General features: G+C 46.4%; 1 protein-coding gene and 1 long non-coding RNA gene across 4 annotated transcripts; one reads left to right on the top strand and one right to left on the bottom strand.

Annotated features, from left to right (window-relative positions):
• Nucleotides 1-16,765, top strand: mafgb (v-maf avian musculoaponeurotic fibrosarcoma oncogene homolog Gb). 3 transcript variants are annotated; one of them, XM_029152127.3, is made up of 3 exons: nt 1-839; nt 11,421-11,486; nt 11,572-16,765. In XM_029152127.3, exons 2-3 carry the CDS (start codon nt 11,451-11,453, stop codon nt 12,055-12,057), a joined length of 522 nt encoding a protein of 173 aa, XP_029007960.1. In that variant the 5' UTR covers nt 1-839; nt 11,421-11,450; the 3' UTR covers nt 12,058-16,765. The 3 variants fall into 3 exon arrangements, with proteins under 3 accessions (XP_029007960.1, XP_029007969.1, XP_029007976.1); XM_029152136.3 differs by lacking the exon at nt 1-839 and adding an exon at nt 881-1,511; XM_029152143.3 differs by lacking the exon at nt 1-839 and adding an exon at nt 1,559-2,188.
• On the bottom strand, nt 4,211-11,439 carry LOC114856298 (uncharacterized). The gene is made up of 2 exons (XR_003786039.1): nt 11,302-11,439; nt 4,211-4,591 (listed from the first exon to the last, which is right to left on the bottom strand). It is a non-coding gene; the product is annotated as an uncharacterized LOC114856298 (long non-coding RNA).
• Nucleotides 16,766-17,130: the final 365 nt, after the last annotated feature.

The raw sequence follows: 17,130 nt of genomic DNA, 5'->3' as shown, positions 1-17,130 counted from the left end.
ATATAAGATTCAGTAACTAATGCAGTTAGTACTATTATTTCTAAATATGTCATCAGGTAGTACTTCCTTAAAATTGTACTGATCCCAAACTGCCAATCTGCTATGCGTTTTATTTAAAAATCTCTAGCAACTTCATGACCACTGGCGAAATGCTTAATATCTATTGCTTAGTTTTTGTAAAAGGAAAAACTGACAGTTAGTTCTGTTGAACTTGACTCGGGAACTGGCTTTCAAAAGTGCCACATCACGTCCTCCTGTTAAGGGAAGTAATAGTGATATAAATCTACATGTCAGTTGCATATTTTAGGTAAACGCTGCAAAAAAGAGAAGCTTGGTCGGAATATAGCATACAGCAATATCGCTAAAGTCGCACTGCAGGTGTTCTGGGCTAATTTAGCAGATAGGTGTTTTTAACTGTCGGTCTAGTGTTTATTATTATTTGTAACGTCTTCGGTGTCTGTGCTATTGCTGGAGCCGGTCAGAGCTTGAAATGTTCGCTCTAAGTTTAGATATTCGCACAGAGGTGGGGCTGCCTTGTCACACTTTCCACACTGACACTGTTGTTAAAACGGTCCGTCACATTGTAGTAGTGTCGCTTTAAATGCGGGTTGCGTAGATCCTTCATGAATGAAACCATGTGATCCAAACATCATTTGACGTCTGGCGCCTCCGACCATAGACTAAAACAAGCGAGGAAGAAGTGGACATATCTAGAGACGTGTGAGAAGGCGTGAGCGGAAAACACATTTCTCCAACTGTCTGCGCTCGTCCACACCGGGACCACCAACCATCGACGAACCGCAACCTTCGCTGGGCGAAAGGCGCCGCTCGGACTTCTGGTGAGTCAGCTTTGTCTCGATCGAACAGAAATTCCCTAAAAAGTGCTGAATGTAGAGGTGTTGTTTTGCTGAGTGTGCACGGCCGCGGCCGCCGCTCTGCCGTTATCGCTGTCGGGTGCTGTCGCGCTCGCGCTGCCGCTCGTCCCGCCGCCGCCGCCGCCGCCGCCGCCGCGGTCCCGTTCAGCCGAACTCGCCGCGACGCCGCTGCCGTTTAAAGGGCAGCAGTCTGCTAGTGCTGAATCATCACGATCGGCTAGTTATCCGGACCGGCACCTGCTCTGCCGCGGTCGGCGCGGCCGCTCAGCCGCCACGCCGACCGAACGACCGACCGACCGACAGGAGCGATCGTCCGGCGGCTTCACAATAACAGACAAAGGGGAGCAGGTTAGCTCGGCTGTCAAGCGTCCGCTGAAGCCATGTGTCGGAATTAGACCGTGCGGGGCGTCCGAGCGCGAGCCTGGCCGGGGATTCCCTTGTTTGGCGTCTAAATGACTTCATGTGTGAAACAAATAAACGCGGCATGATGTGGGGGAAACGCGAACACGCGGCTCCGCGCCGAACCCGGCGCGCGCCGCACCGTGAGCGCTAGCTCCGGCGGCTGTCCTCCGTCTCCGGGGTGCTGAAGCGGCGGCGGCGGACGCGAAGTGAGGCGCTGACCCGACGGTCGCGCAGGTAAGAGGGGCGGTCAGCTGTCCGCCGGCGGTGCCGCGCTGTTATGTGTTCGGCAGACGGCTTTTGTGGACCGGCGACCTTTCTGTCTGCGCGCTGCTGCCGAAAAAGACGGCGAGAAAAGGGAATGACACGACGCGTTTGTAGCGAAGTGTCACGCGTCCAGCGGCTACGCTAGCAGCGGCGCTGCGTCCTGGCCGTCGGGCACCGCTGGCTCTTGTTTTGACATTTGCTTTGTGTCGGACTCTGTTCCTCCGACGGGCCTCCGCTTCAACTACACCAGGCGTTTAAGTGACTTTGCGCTGGTCAGGCGTCTATTTCCTGGTGTGCGCGGCTGCACGCCGGCTCGCGCTCGCGGCAGAGATGCTGATTCATCACAACGTTGTTATTTGTCAACGACTGCGCGAGCCGAGCGGAGGCACGAGGGAGCCATGGCAACATGGCACCGGCGGCAAGCGGGCGGACAAAGGTCTGGCGCGAGGGAAGGAAGAGCTCGGTTTGTGTCGGGACCTAGCGCTGAAACAAACGCGCCACGATCGTGTCGCGCGTGCTGGCGTGTTTGTGTGATCATTAGAGCCCGCGTGGGCCCCGGAACGACCGTTCAACATGTCACCAGTGCAGAATGAGTTCATCTGATCGTTCAGCGGGAAGGATGCGCACAAAGGCACGACAAATATCAGGTTGTAAATAATTTAACTGATAATTCCCTTTTAGACAATCACGAGCGCGCGAGCAGTTCTCTCTTAACACTTGGCGCCTTTGTTTCCTAGAAAAAACACAGTTTATTGTCTATAAATCTGAAATGCACCCGGACGCAAACAGGAGGAAGCTGGAGGGAAGCACGCGCTACCGTGGCCCCTTAATGTTGGACACTGGGCGCTCGTGAACCCACACGGAGACTCGTGCTAAAAAAAGGAAGCGCCTCAATAAACTGTTATGCCGCGCAACGAAATATCCTGTGATTGATCTGTGCTAGATGGGCCATTATCCGCTGCCTGGTAGCAACCTATGGGCTTTGCAACTCTTAAACACGGAGGAGTAATAGGGAAGCTCTGTGGGCACAAGAAAAACAGAAACTTCACCCCCTAATGACTCCATATCAGCAGCTTTAGTTGGAGTCAGCACTCTGCAGAGTGTATCAAAAGTATGTAGTAAGCAAGTTGGCAAGTACTGTAATAGAGGGTCATAATGATGAAACAGTTGTATCAGTATTGGAGAAAAGAGCCCCCCCCCCATCTCCCCTTACTGTCTCACACACACACACACACACACACACACACACACACACACACACACACACACACACACACACACACACCTTTTTTTCTATTTCCTTTTCTCATTGCATGTACGCACACACACAACCTAGGGGCTAAGCTTTTTATACTCGGTATCAGTATTTAATCAGTGCTTGAAGTGCATTTCTCTGTCAAGTACTTTCCCCATCCTTCCCTGGTGTTCACGGTAATTGAACGCTGACCAATGCTTATGTGTGCAACTTTGCTGATGGTGGCGGAGCGGCAAAGGCGCGCGGAGCAAAGGGGGATGAAGGAAGAGGGAGGAAGAATGAGAGATGGGATTTGCGGAGAGATTGAGAACAAGGACCTTTTTGTCTTCAAGGCATTCCCCTGAAAATGCTGAGACGAAGCAAATGCGCTCTCGCTTGACAGATGGCGTTTTCACTTGTTACTTACCACAGCTAGTTTCTTTGCCTGCTCTTGTGCGCCTGTGTGTGTGTGTGTGTGTGTGTGTGTGTGTGTGTGTGTGTGTGTGTGTGTGTGTGTGTGTGTGTGTGTGTGTGTGTGTGTGTGTGTGTGTGTGTGTGTGTGAGAGAGCAGGAGTTTTACTGTATAGGAGGAGGATCTGGTTGCTGTGGGGACTGTGTGTGTCACAGAGCAGAGGAAGAACCAAGGTTACAAAGATGTAGCAACGGGAAGTAATGGTGCTATCGTTTGACCCTTACAGCATTTCACGTTTGACAGTTTTATTCCTTCCATCGCTTCACAATGTCTGACCTGAGACTACACCCTCAAACGAAGTCCTAATGAGTGTGAACGGCATGCTATTTTTCCACATCAGAGAAGTGTGCGTGTGCTCTGATAAACTTGTTTGATTCCCTGCGTGAGCAGGGGCCAAGTTGATGAAACACTGTGTAAAAGCTCCTCTGGCTGTTTGAGGAAGGAGGGAAGGAGGGAAGGAAGGAAGGAAGGAAGGAAGGGACAGGAGATGTCGAGCCACAGGGCAGGTGGTTATTATCAATTCAGACAGATGCTTTTCCATCTAGTAAACACATTAGTTGGTTCAGTCATTTGTTGAGTAAATAAATAACAACAATGTGTCCTCCTGGTTAGATGGATATGAATTTGATCAAAATACGTCTTGAATATATAAACATGCGCTTCTGTTTGAAGAGCAGTTCATAATCTATCTTCTGTAGCTGGTTTAATTTCACATATGACCATAAAGTGTTGAGTGTGAGTTGGAATCAGACAGTATTTGGCATCATTCCACTTTTTATGTGTTTAATCATTAATAGAAATAATTGCAGATATTGTAGCTAGATTATTTTGAGTCATGTTTTAGTAGATTGGGTGGATGCTTGCAAACATGCACTTAAATACTATAGTCGCACCGAACGCAACCTTTGTATCCAATTAAGCCAAACCTTTGTCAACTAACACAGAACGCTGGATATTGGCTGGTTATTTTACATAATGGGGATATGTCACATAATAGGATTAAAAAAAAAAAAAACTTAAAACACGTCTGAAATGCATCAGTGTTTAATTTCATCCCGACAGAGAGTAGATACATAAATAATTTCTAAGAAATCTTAATTCAACTTTCATCCACAGCTGATGATGAGGTGGGACAGTCCCATAACAATGCGATTCACAGACTCAGTCGTCCTACACCCGAGTCTGTAGAAAGATGTTTCTGGGAGCAGTCATGGGAATTTCATATAGGACGACAGCCCGTTGTGAGGTGGCGGCGATGCTGTTGTGTCACATTGTTACGTTCCTGTTGTGCTGTTCCTCTCTTCATATCGTCTGGTCTCTGCTGGGGGATTGTAATTAAAGAAGCTGCACAAAGGCAGCATTTATTGCAGGACTATAGTGCTGGATTACATTAGATTGCACAGGTGTTCACAAAATGTGTCCACCCTTGGTATTTGTGTGTGTGTGTGTGTGTGTGTGTGTGTGTGTGTGTGTGTGTGTGTGTGTGTGTGTGTGTGTGTGTGTGTGTGTGTGTGTGTGTGTGTGTGAGAGAGCGGAGGGGTTTGTCGTTTGGGACATAACTTCTAAATAATGTCTGCATGTTTATGATGCTGTATACTACTGGGATCTATTTCAGAAAAGTCTTGTTATGCTTGCAAATTTCAGAGAGTGAGCGAGACGTGAACAACGAAATAAAAGCGAGAGTGGGTGAGAGAGAGAGAGGCGCGGGGAGGAAAGGAAGCACTGGGGCAGATCAATAGTTGAGTGTTTTTTCTCCACAGTAATGATGAAATATGGTGTAAGCAGATCTGGTGCATAATCATTGCTGTGCTCCACTGTTTTTTTCCTGCCTCCGTGTGAGTGCGCTTGCCTGTCCTTGCGTTATTTTGACTTGTGCATGTGTGTGTGTGTCTCCTCCCTCCACAAGTGTCTGGACTCCGTATTTACATAACCTCCCCGAGAACCCAAAGTGGGTGATATCAAGATAAACAAGTTAAAAGGATTAGTGGATGCAAAACAACTTGAAGCCACTCAAAGTGCTCCTGTCCAGAGCGCTGTGTGTGAAAACCAGGCGTTCGTTGGACCCGTCCCTCAGATCAGACCAGATCAAACCTGTAGGTTCTGACGCCGGTTATGGCCTCGTTCTCCCCCTCCCTCCCGCACGAGCGCCCGCTTCACGCCGCGCGGCGGTGATTTCGTCTGGCACGCGGCCCTCGGATGCGAGGCCCCGGCAACGGCAGCGCTGGTACCGGCGGTTGTCTACCGGTTGCATCACCTCCATGCGCCAACGTGCTGCATTTTTCAACTGCAGTGTGATGATCCCAGGATTGTGCTGCGAATCCTGGAGCCTTTTTAAATGAGAACAGGCGGCGGTGATGGAGCGATGCCTTCACCTGTGGCTTTAGGGTTCCACACGGTTCTCCTGTGGTTCTGCAGCGGGTGCTATTTTCCCTTTCGTGTTCCTGCTCAGTCTGCTTTGGAAACAGAGCCTCAGAAATCATTTAAGTATAAACGTGTGAATCAGCTGTGATCACCACTTTTTCAAACACTCATTTATAGATTTACAAACTAACAATCATTTGCTTTCTTTGTCTCTAGTCTCTAGACTAGTTTCTATTTCATGGTATTTCATTTCACAATTTCCCACAGTCTAAGTTGGCATCTTGAAATTTCATCTAAAATATTTAAAACACATAAAAAGTTGAAGCTGAAAATATTCACACGTCAGAATAACTGTTTCTTTCCTGTTCCTCACTTTATTATCCAAAATGGTAAAATCTGAATTGAAAGTCTGAACGATTCTGTCATTTTAGAACCCTTGTCTTTTCTGTGCACGTTGTCTGAAGGCTTCTTGTTTGGTCACACTGGATGTTTTGATCCGCTGTGTGAAGCTGCTATCGTCCAAAAGTTGAGCGCGTGTGAAGGTGGCACAAAATGTTTGCTCAGACGTTTCTGATGATGTTTCTTCATTAACGTGACTGATTATGATGAATGTGTCGCGCGCTGCTTACTTGGCTGTTGCGCTGAAACTTTCTCTTTGTCTGGAGTAAATCCTGCTGATGAGGTGTGTGTGTGTGTGTGTGTGTGTGTGTGTGTGTGTGTGTGTGTGTGTGTGTGTCTAAGGGGAATAAAGTTAACATGTCGTTTAACTCCCTCACAGCTCTGTGTTTGGTGTTCACACTGGCGTACACACACACACAAACACACACACAAAGACTGCACCTACATGCTCTCTCTCCTCCTCAAAACACGCACACACACACACACAAAATGTGAGGCAGAGCTCAATTGCCTGACAGTGCAGGTTTTTTTTGCTTGTGTTGGGAAATTTGTCATCACACTCCGACTTACTACCTGGAATGGGAAAACGTGTTGACGCCAGGACTTTTTCTCACCTTTAATAACACACTCGCACACACACACACACACACACACACACACACACACACACACACACACACACACACACACACACACACACACACACACACACACACACACACACTAAACCCTCCTTAAACTTTCAGAAAGCGATCGCCGCCCTGCCCTCACATTAGAATGGTCTATGAGCATCCCGGCTGCTTTGTGCGTCGCTTCCCCTGCGTTCCCTGTGTTTTCCCCGTCTCCTTTTCTCTTTGTGTTATCGTGCTTATTTCACGCTCTGCATACTTCTCTGTTAATAGCTCCCTGCTCTTTCCCCACACACTTCACACACAGAGCGGGTGTGTTTTCTCCCCCTCGCCGTTCCCTTCCTCACCCTCTCTCCATGGTCCTGTATCTGCAGCTCCTCTCCCTGTTCTGTTACTGATCTCGCTCATCACTCTGTGCTCGTTGGTAATTTTTTACCAGCACCCTCGGCCCACAGCAGATCAACGCACTACCCCCCCCCCCCCCCATGAGGTGGTATTCACTCCTCCTGGTGTCTCGCTGCCACTGCTCCTTGTGTGCTCCAGTCTTGCTGCGTTAGGAGGTCCAGTTGTTACAATGGATCATTCAGAAAAGACAGACCTGCCTCTGCATCATAACAGCCTCATGACACAATCGCTTCTGGATAGTTCTCTTCATACGCAACCCCGCACACGTGACACGGGTTGTTTTCGACGCGCTTAATCCGGCTGTTTATTTTGGTGTCGTGTGTTTTAAGTAGGAAGGCGCTTTCTAAGAAATCCTCTCTGCGTGGCGGGAGTAGCCAGAGCAAAAGGTTCTCTCAAACGAGATTAATTAGAGCTCCGTCTGAGGCCACACACGCGCGCACACACACACACACACACACACACACACACACACACACACACACACACACACACACACGAAGTGTAGTAGTAGTCAACGTCTGGGCCTGTTCTCAGTCTCAGTTCTCAGTCATCACCTCCCGCCACGCTATTAACGGAGGTTCACCTGCTCACCAGGACTTTATTTGGCAACAGGAGTGTGTGTGTGTGTGTGTGTGTGTGTGTGTGTGTGTGTGTGTGTGTGTGTGTGTGTGTGTTGGGCTGAGGGAGGTGGTCAGCAGTAGTTTCATTTCACTGGATCAGCTTCAGAACTTTTCTAATTGGAGGTTTTAGTCGTGGTCGTTGCTGAGTTCAGGTTTTTTTTTTTTCCGACCCCAATCCCCCTCCATCTATACCCCCCACCCCACCCCCTCCCCCCGCACCTCTCTCTCTCTCATACCCCCCCCTCGTACCCAACAGCTAAGCTCTTACAAATGTGTTGAGGATGCATTTTCACCCAAACGCTTTCCCACCCCCTCTGCTCACTCCTTCTCTGCCCCCCCCTCCCTCCTCCCCCTCCTCCTGCTCCTCCTCCTCCTCCTGTCCCATTCCTCCTCATCTGTGCAGCTCCCTCCATCCCCACCTCTGTCCTTTCCCTCTTCTCCTCCTCCCCACTCACTTGCCTTTTTCTTCTCTTCTTTCTCCCTTGTCATTTCATTTGCACTCCCCCATCCTCCCTCCGTACTCAGCATTTTTCTCGGCTGTGGGTGTGATGTCTCTGCTGTAACGCTAATCAGCTCTGGAGACGTCAGCATTCTTTCAGTCCCACCACTCCGTTCTTACTTAGTCTGTCTTCACCTCTCCTGCGTTACTCCATCCCAGCACACTCTTGCATCTGTACTTTTAGCCATGCACGCTGCTCCTTGCCTCTTTCACCTCTGTCCCCGTGTCCCATCCAGCGTGCATGTGTGTGCGTGTTGTTACCCTCAGCGTAACCGCAAGCAGCCCTGCTCCTGAGTCGTCAGCGTTCTTCTGGTTGCTCCATAAAAATACAGCCTGCCACAGCAAAAAAGCTGTCTGTTGTAGCAACAGGGGCGGTGGCATTGACCAGACCGAAGCGCCCACCGCACACGCATTATGTGAAGGACACCTCTGGCACCGTGTGTGTGTGTGTGTGTGTGTGTGTGTGTGTGTGTGTGTGTGTGTGTGTGCCCAAGATGAATGGTGATGCCTTTGCTCAGCAGATGATTCTTATCCTGGGTGACTTTACGCTTGGCCTATGTTATTGGAAAATGCATACATACACAAACTAGTTTTACACCAGTGCGAAGGTCAGGTATTTGATTAAACACAACCTGAACCTAATCTACTGTCAGACTCCAAAAGTGTGTACACCTCAAACAAGTACCTGCATTCCTCCTGAGACGTCTACAAATGTATAGATAACACACACACAGATTAAAATGACTTGTTTGCTTTTTTATATTACATTTCTGTTTCTGTCATGTAGTTATTCTTTAGCTTTACATGGAGCATTCACTGAATGTGTCTCCTTTATCATAAAACATATGCAAGGTTTATTGTTAAATTCAGTGCTTACTAGCCCAAACTATCAGGTATTATGCAGCATTATTTTGTTCCTTGAAGTGTAATAAGATCATTTTGACATTTTATGTAATATAATAATAATATATTTATATAGCAGCCCTGTCCAGGGTGTACCCCGCCTCTCGCCCATAGATAGCTGGGATAGGCTCCAGTATGTCCCACGAGATATATATATGTGTGTGTGTGTGTGTGTGTGTGTGTGTGTGTGTGTGTGTGTGTGTGTGTGTGTGTGTAGCAAGAGAGTATATAAATTTATTAAATAATTTAAACAACTTTTTAGTCTATTGAACAGAAGCTGAGAATGATGAGGTTAACATGCAACACACTGGAATGTGAGTTGCATGTTAACCAGTCACCTTGACGTCCTACAAGTAAGCAGCCTAATCGATTTATTGTAGGCACAGACAGGGACATGAGCAGATATTAAAGGTTTACAAAGCAGCTATCCAGGTTCTGATACCCACATTATTGTAGCAGTAAGGTTTCTGACTACGGGTTGATTTTATTTATAGGTGTTCAAAATTCCCCCAGCGTGTTCAATATGGTGAAAAATATAGAAGTTAAACATTTTAAAATAAGATTTGCTGCAACTGCATAGATGGTACAGTGTGAGCTAGCTGTTTTATGTGTGTGCTTTGCTGTGCCCCACTGGCATGGTGGCAGGGGAGTGTGTGTGTGTGTGTGTGTGTGTGTGTGTGTGTGTGTGTGTGTGTGTGTGTGTGTGTGTGTGTGTGTGTGTGTGTGTGTGTGTGTGTGTGTGTGTGCGCGCGCGCACTTACCAGCTCGCTTTGTGTTTGTATGAAGATGTGTTGAGAGGGGGAGTGGAGGTTTTGGCACAGGGGAAATAAACCAGTGCCTGGCAGGAAGTCAGCCTTGTTTTTACCCCCTCTGCTTTCAAGCACCCCCCCCCCCCCCCCCCCTCTCGCTCTCCTCCCCCACCTGCCACCCTCACTCTTCACGTGTTTGATCCATCTTTTGTGTGCAAATACATCTCAAGCTGTGGGGGACTGCTTCTCAACAAAATGTGACGTGAGAGCAGTGGAAGCTGGAGACACTGGATTATTGAGAAGAACGCGTGTATATGCACAGCTGACTGTTTACACTAAGCGATGTGTAATGATATGATATGAAGCGAAGCCCAGACTCCATCAGAGTAAACCTCATATTTCTGTCTCTTTACATCGCTTGCATGTTCTGTGTGCACGCGCGGCTACTTGTATGTGCTCTGTATGTTTTGCTTTGATCTACAGCTATTTATAACTGTAGGATTTGTGGCAGCACACTCACACGCTCACAGACAGAGGTGCATTGTGGGGGAGGCGTACTGGAACGCTCAGAGCCGTTTGACAGGACAGAGGAAATGTGAACAGACGCACGTCCCAACGTCGCATGTGATCAATCCCAAACTCTGTGTTTACACCATATGACGGAAACCGAATGGTTTTACCTTTTAAACTAATGTGTGTGTGTGTGTGTCTGTAAATGGTCACTGTCCTTTAAGCAGCACATCAGAAATAGATGAGTCGAAATGTGTGCAGCAGGGGAGGAGAGGGATGGGGAGGGGTAAGAGAGTGAGATCAGGAATCTGCTGAGTCATCATGACTGGTCTCATGATGATCGCTCAGCAGCAGCAACAATAGTTGCCCTTTATTGAAACACACACACGCAAGTCTGCGAGACGAGAGCCAGACCAGGGCAGCAGACAAAGCAGCTCATTGAGAGCTGCTGGAGATGCTCATCGGCGGAGCTGTGCGCTCTAAGGCCTGATCTCATCTTTAGCACTTCCCTCTTTGTTGACTTCTGATTCACGCTGTTGTGTGGCCATTCGTTTGTGTGTTGTTTGGAGCAAGCGCTCAGGCATCAACCTTTTATTCCTGCTAAATGTAGCTTTATAGCTAAACTACCCTTTGTGTGTGTGTGTGTGTGTGTGTGTGTGCGTGCGTGCGTGCGTGCGTGCGTGCGTGCGTGCGTGCATGCGTGCGTGCGTGTGCATGTGCGTGTGCGTGTGTGTGGGCACTAACAGTTGGTTTTCCCCTGGAGTCATTCCCCACATTTTTTTAACCACTTCTTCCTCTTTCGTGCTCATTTCGTTACCGTTGAACTGGGGCCAACCAATGAGAGCTCGGCAGCACAAAGGTAGTGGGCAATGTCAGCGTAACCACCAAGAAACAGGAAGGCAAGGAAGTTCTAAGAAAAGCCTGTGTGTCACTTTCACTCATTCACTTTCATAGGTGTAACACTGTACCATGTGCTTACAGTAACGCTGGAGTTCGGTTCGGTGTGTGTCCACTGGTCGGGCCGGGATCATCTGAGCTGATAGTGATCTAAATAGGATACGTTGATGATTTACTCCGTTTATGCTTGCGGCTCCATAGGTCTGTTCAGAAGATCAAGGCTCTTGTGGCATGACGACGACTAACAAAGGAAATAAAGCCTTGAAGGTAAGAAAGTTCATCCTATCAGCCAGTCTCTGTGCTGTGTGTCACACGCCTCACCCCCTCCTCTCCTGTCCGCCGTCGTCTCAAGGTGAAGCGTGAGCCGGGGGAGAATGGCACCAGCCTCACGGACGAGGAGCTGGTCACCATGTCGGTGCGGGAGTTGAACCAGCACCTCCGCGGGCTCTCCAAGGAGGAGATCCTGCAGCTGAAGCAGCGGCGGCGCACCCTGAAGAACCGCGGCTACGCCGCCAGCTGCCGGGTGAAGCGCGTGACCCAGAAGGAGGAGCTGGAGAAGCAGAAGGCGCAGCTGCAGCAGGAGGTGGACAAGCTGGCCACGGAGAACGCGTCCATGCGCGTGGAGCTGGACGCGCTCAGGTCCAAGTACGAGGCCCTGCAGACCTTCGCCAGGACCGTGGCGCGGAGCCCCACCGTGGGGGTCGGCGTCAGAGGCGGAGGGGGCGGAGGAGGGGGCGGGGTGGCCTCCTCCGTCATCGGCCCGCTCATACCGGGGAAGGTGGCCACGGCCACCAGCGTGATCACGATAGTGAAGTCCAAGACGGACGCGCGGTCTTGAGGGGGGGGCAACGTTGACGCGGGTTCCGCTGCATCCATTTCTGATCCTGCGTCCTCGCCGGCGCCCCCACCTCTCCTCCACCTGCACTGACGACGCCGTCGCCTGTCTTGCATCAGTGCAGATGAAAGAAAGGACTATAAAGATGCAGTCCCTTGGTCAGCGCGTGATTGAGCACATACACAGGGTTCCCACGGGGCAAAGAACTGCAGAATTTTAGGCCGGGCAAAAACAAACACCCTAAAAGGCTGAATACGTTTGGATCAGTGGCCGTTCAGAGGCTTATAATGAGATGTATGTACAATACTGACATCACACAAACAAGCAGATTCTAAATCACACGTTCAATTTAAAAATCCGATCAGGAACAAGGTTTTGTGGATTCCCACAATAGGTCCCGGAGTTCCAAAAGAATATAATTCGTGAGAATTTTTCGTGAGCTGCTGATTTCAGTGGCTCGCTCCACACAGCCAAGAACTTCTCCCGCAAAATACTACAGAAAAATATATGGTGGTACCTGTATTTCTACTGTTTTGTACTGTGTTGTCATTCACATGAGGTCCAAAGTGTATTCTCTGTGTGTGAATTGTTATATTATCAGGAATTCTGTGAAATTCTGTGACACGTGTTTGTTTTGGTATTGCTATATTTAGTTAGCTGTATTTTTCTATGGTCTTTTTACTTTCTATGTTCGACGCTCTCTCACCTAGCTGTTCTTTTTCTGTCCTGTATTCCAGTTCCAGCTGGCTTCCAATATCGCATACAATACTTGCGTCTAACGGTAAAAAGAGGGACAAGGCGATTCATATTTACCAAAAAACACAATATACTATAGAGATAAAAAGGAAAGCGATTGAAAGACACTGACTTTATCTCAGATGTCAAGAAACTTCAGGGAAATGATGGTCTGAACGCCGGGAGGGAATTAAGTTGGCTGCGGTTTGAGTTCCACTCAGTGTAATCGTGACATCTGGAAGGTCGAGTGCCTTGGTCCTCCAGTGATGTGCATCAGGACAAAGTCAGGAGGTCGTGGAGGGACGGTGGAGATTCAGCCTATACAGAAAGGCTGAGGTCTGCTGACAGCATTTATCTCTCACTGTGCATTGTGTAGTAGCCATCACGGTTAATATTAACCACACTCGTTCATGTAACGTGGCATTTTGTTCACTAACTAAAAGACTTGACTGTGTTTACCCTCATTTTCCTGTACAGAAAATATTTTTTGGGGAAGCCCTGTTCGATTCGACGCTAACGACGTGCTTTTGATGTTCCTGAATCTGTTTGGCTCCTCGCTCCAGGTGAATCTAGGTTGTTACACCTCCGGCAAACGTTTTGCTTCAGACAAAAAGCGGTTTAGGTTTCATTTCTCTTGTTTTTAACCACAGCGCTCGCTTCGCCAGTGCAGATGTTTTGTTTTGTTTTTTTGTTTTTTTTACCAGCACTGCAGTCAACTGGCGATGAATAACACAGATGTTTCTCTGAAATTCCAGTTGCACAAATGGGCTCTGATTTTACACAAGCTTTACCATAAAAAGTAGTGGTGTGTGCTATTGTGTACTCAAAGAATCTTTGTCTATGTACGGTAGAGTCTGGAGTTTTATAAAGACAATTATCTTTGCATTGTTTGTATTGACCTGTAAAAAAGGTATAACAAAAATCTGTTTGATATACAGTATCTCTCTATTTTGCAATTGTACCAAAAGTGGCTTAACTACTGAATAGCTTTGTTTTTTTCTCTAGTGACTAGGCACGTGTGTGTTACCGTGAACTAGTGTGTGCTGTGTAGGTATGTGACGAGGTAACTATAATGTTCACTATTTCAAGATGACTTTGATCCTTGTTTGATTTCAAGCCAACGCGGGTGATGACACCGTGAGTAACTGCACTCTTGCTCTAATCATGAAATCGTGGTCCTCCTGGCCCTGTTGTTCCGCTGCAGCGCTGCAGACGTGTTCAGACTGTTTGTTAGGCTGCTCCTCGTCGACACTTAGGATTTGGATGTTTTAGGTTTGGTGAAGCCCTTTTCTGTATTTCTCGACAGGCCTGTGTTGGCTTGTTGTGGTCCTTTCATTGTTAACGGTGGGACAGATAATGTGACTGATGAGACAAAGTGTTATCATGAACCTCACAGGCTTAACGATGTTGTGTATTCAGGTCCGCTAGCAACACACTCAACAATGGGCCTTTATGGCTGAATCGCTCTCACTCCCTCAGTAAGTTATTTTATGTATTATATGTGTGTGTGTGTGTGTGTGTGTGTGTGTGTGTGTGTGTGTGTGTGTGTGTGTGTGTGTGTGCGTGTGTGTGTGTGTGTGCGTGCGTGTGCGTGTGCGTGTGTGTGCGCGCGCATTAAGGACATTTGTTTTGGTTGTACATATTTAATGTGGTTATGTATATTTAATGTTCTTCCTGTTTTATTTGTTTTTGAACTGGTCTGTGTCAGGGAATATTGTTTGTTATTGTATTCGGTGTTTAATGAAGTGAAATATTCTATTCTGCTATTTAATGGTTTGTCTGTCAAGCAGTGGGGTTTTCTTCTGTTTTCTGTTGTAACTAATGAAAACCCGACTTCTGTTTTAATTTTCCTGAAATAGAAGCAGTTCATCAGAACTTAACATTCATGCAGCCTTTTACCTGAACTGACACTTTCCACTGTGAGGAAAAAGGGGCTTTCTCTCCCTGCAGTAGGTGCAGTAAGATCAGTTAGGTGTGTCCTCACATGTCCCCTACACTGACATGCAGTCAAACAGCTGAACGATGAGTAAATGTGCCGAAAGGGAACGGGTTCATTGATTTTTCACATTGATAACCATTGGTATGTTCAGTTAACCTTTAAACCGGAGATGTGCAAATGTCAAATTAAAATGTCTGATGCTTTTTTGTCATTTAAAAAGATTTTTATCACAGGAGCATATTTCATGGTATTGAGCCGAAACTATATACTATACTATATCATGTATTTCTTGATATTTTTAAGCATTTGTCTTGTTTTCTATGTGCAGAATGCTAATATCATCCTCTGCTGATTTCTTTTGGAGCATTCTTGGTCCCTCTGTTGCTTCCTGTTGATCTCTGATTATAGACTGATGTTTTTATAGTTGTCTTTAACAGGCCGTCTGTGGGGTGTGTGGTCTTGTAGGTAAGAAATTAGGACAAAATACAACCTGCATTCATGCTCTGTGACGCTGCTCATGAAACGATATAATGCCACCTACTTCCTGTGTTCTTACTCTGGTTTAAAAAAAAGGACGTAAAGAGTGAAAACAATAGTGTTGACATGGGGCTGCGGTAGCAAAAATGAACTCCTGCCACACAGGATCGCTCTGTTCCATTTTATTATAACAGCAGGTACAGTATGATGTGACAAAATGAAAGCGCTCATATACAGAGTGATTAATAATTATTAATGTTAGTATCGGTTTGTGAAATCCGGTTGTGGCTTAAAAAATGACTGTGAAAAGCTAAATTGACCCGACATTTCCTACATAAGATGAGGTGATAGGATGCAAAATCCACCGTAGCTGTTGTGCAAGTCAGTCAAACACCACTATCTTTGTCTTCCAAGCTTAAATAACCTCTGGTTGTAGCATTTCTCCTGTACGGAGCAGTGTTTGGTCTCTAAGCGGTTCACTCAGCAGACATGATCAGCTGACAACACTGACCTTTTTATGAGACGGGGCTTGATGCCTTTTCATACCACACTTTATGAGCTTGTGAGACACGCTGACCTTATTTTCCGCTGCCTGTACAGGGGTCGTACCCTCCTTATGAAAAGGCGTTTCATTGTAAACTTAAGCCACTCCTAAACCGCATCTATAAATATTTTACAGGGCAGAAAGGAGTGGTCTGATGAGACTCTTAACCTGTTCCCCTTTCTACTTATCCTATCCCTTTGTCTTACAGAGTTTACAGTGTCTGACTGTAAAAGGCTTTGTGCAAATCATTAACTCCTTATCTTGCTGCTCGACCAGTCAACCAGTTTGTTTTGCTGTTTAGTGAATCATGCCACCAGACCCTAAGAGCCCTTTCACCCACCTCCAATGACGATTGATGACAGCAAATGAGTATAGGGATTTGATCAATAATAATATTTGTGCCCGCCTACTGTTTTTTCTTACACCTCCATTCATCAGCTGTACAATCTATAACGTCACATGTCACCCAGAGTTCAGGTACCGCTACATTATTGTTTGGTTCTTTCCCATAACCGACTTTCTAATTTGACATTAATTTACATTAATTAGTGTGTCTGCTGGTGAGCATTCGGCCAGGTTGCTCATGGGAGCTGGGATATTTTTATGTTTCTCAAAGTATATACTGTAATGTTCTATTTAAAGCTATAGAAAGCTAGTGAGTTTGTGTGAATATGGCGTAGCCTGTTCAGAAAAGCCCTTGTAATAGAAAATCCTGTGTTTTGTAATATTTCTGTATGGGGTGTAATAAATTATTCTACAACAGTACTTTCTATGGGAAAATACTTAAAATGTGACAGTCTTTGTAAGTATGTATCTTCACCTAAATTATTGTACTTTTTTTGCAATTTGTAGATACGTAAGTGATGATGAAAGGATATTGGTATAATCATGAAATTAACTGTTTCATCATCGGTCTAATGCATCTTTTAATTTATTGATGTATATAGTGTATGTTTGTTGATAAACAGCTTACTTTATTTTGTATATGACCAATAAACATGTTTTAAAATGCAAAAGCTTCAGTGCATTATGTAATTATACAAATAAGTGCTCTCACTCTCAACTTGCTTTAACAACAAATTTTATTTCAATTGCAGGTCTATAGCGGGAAACCCTTCAGCCTATATTTTAAGTCTATTATTAATCATTGTTATTATGATAATGTAATTTCCAGTATAGTGTTCATAAACGGTATTTTAAGTATATGTAATAGATTTTCTTAAATACACAGCAAAAATTAAAGTCTACATCAGCATCCTGTAGCGTCCTCCTACAGTTTGCTGCTGTTATAGCCTGAAAAAAGTAAGGAAATGAGAAAACGGGCTCTTACTGTAAGTCACTGAAATACTAATTTATTGTTGTTTATAATCCGATGTGGTGG

Source organism: Betta splendens, chromosome 1 (genome assembly GCF_900634795.4).
Source record: "Betta splendens chromosome 1, fBetSpl5.4, whole genome shotgun sequence".
NCBI lineage: Eukaryota > Metazoa > Chordata > Actinopteri > Anabantiformes > Osphronemidae > Betta > Betta splendens.
Note: the sequence above shows the minus strand (reverse complement) of the source record. Positions and strands in the feature narration are given on the sequence as shown.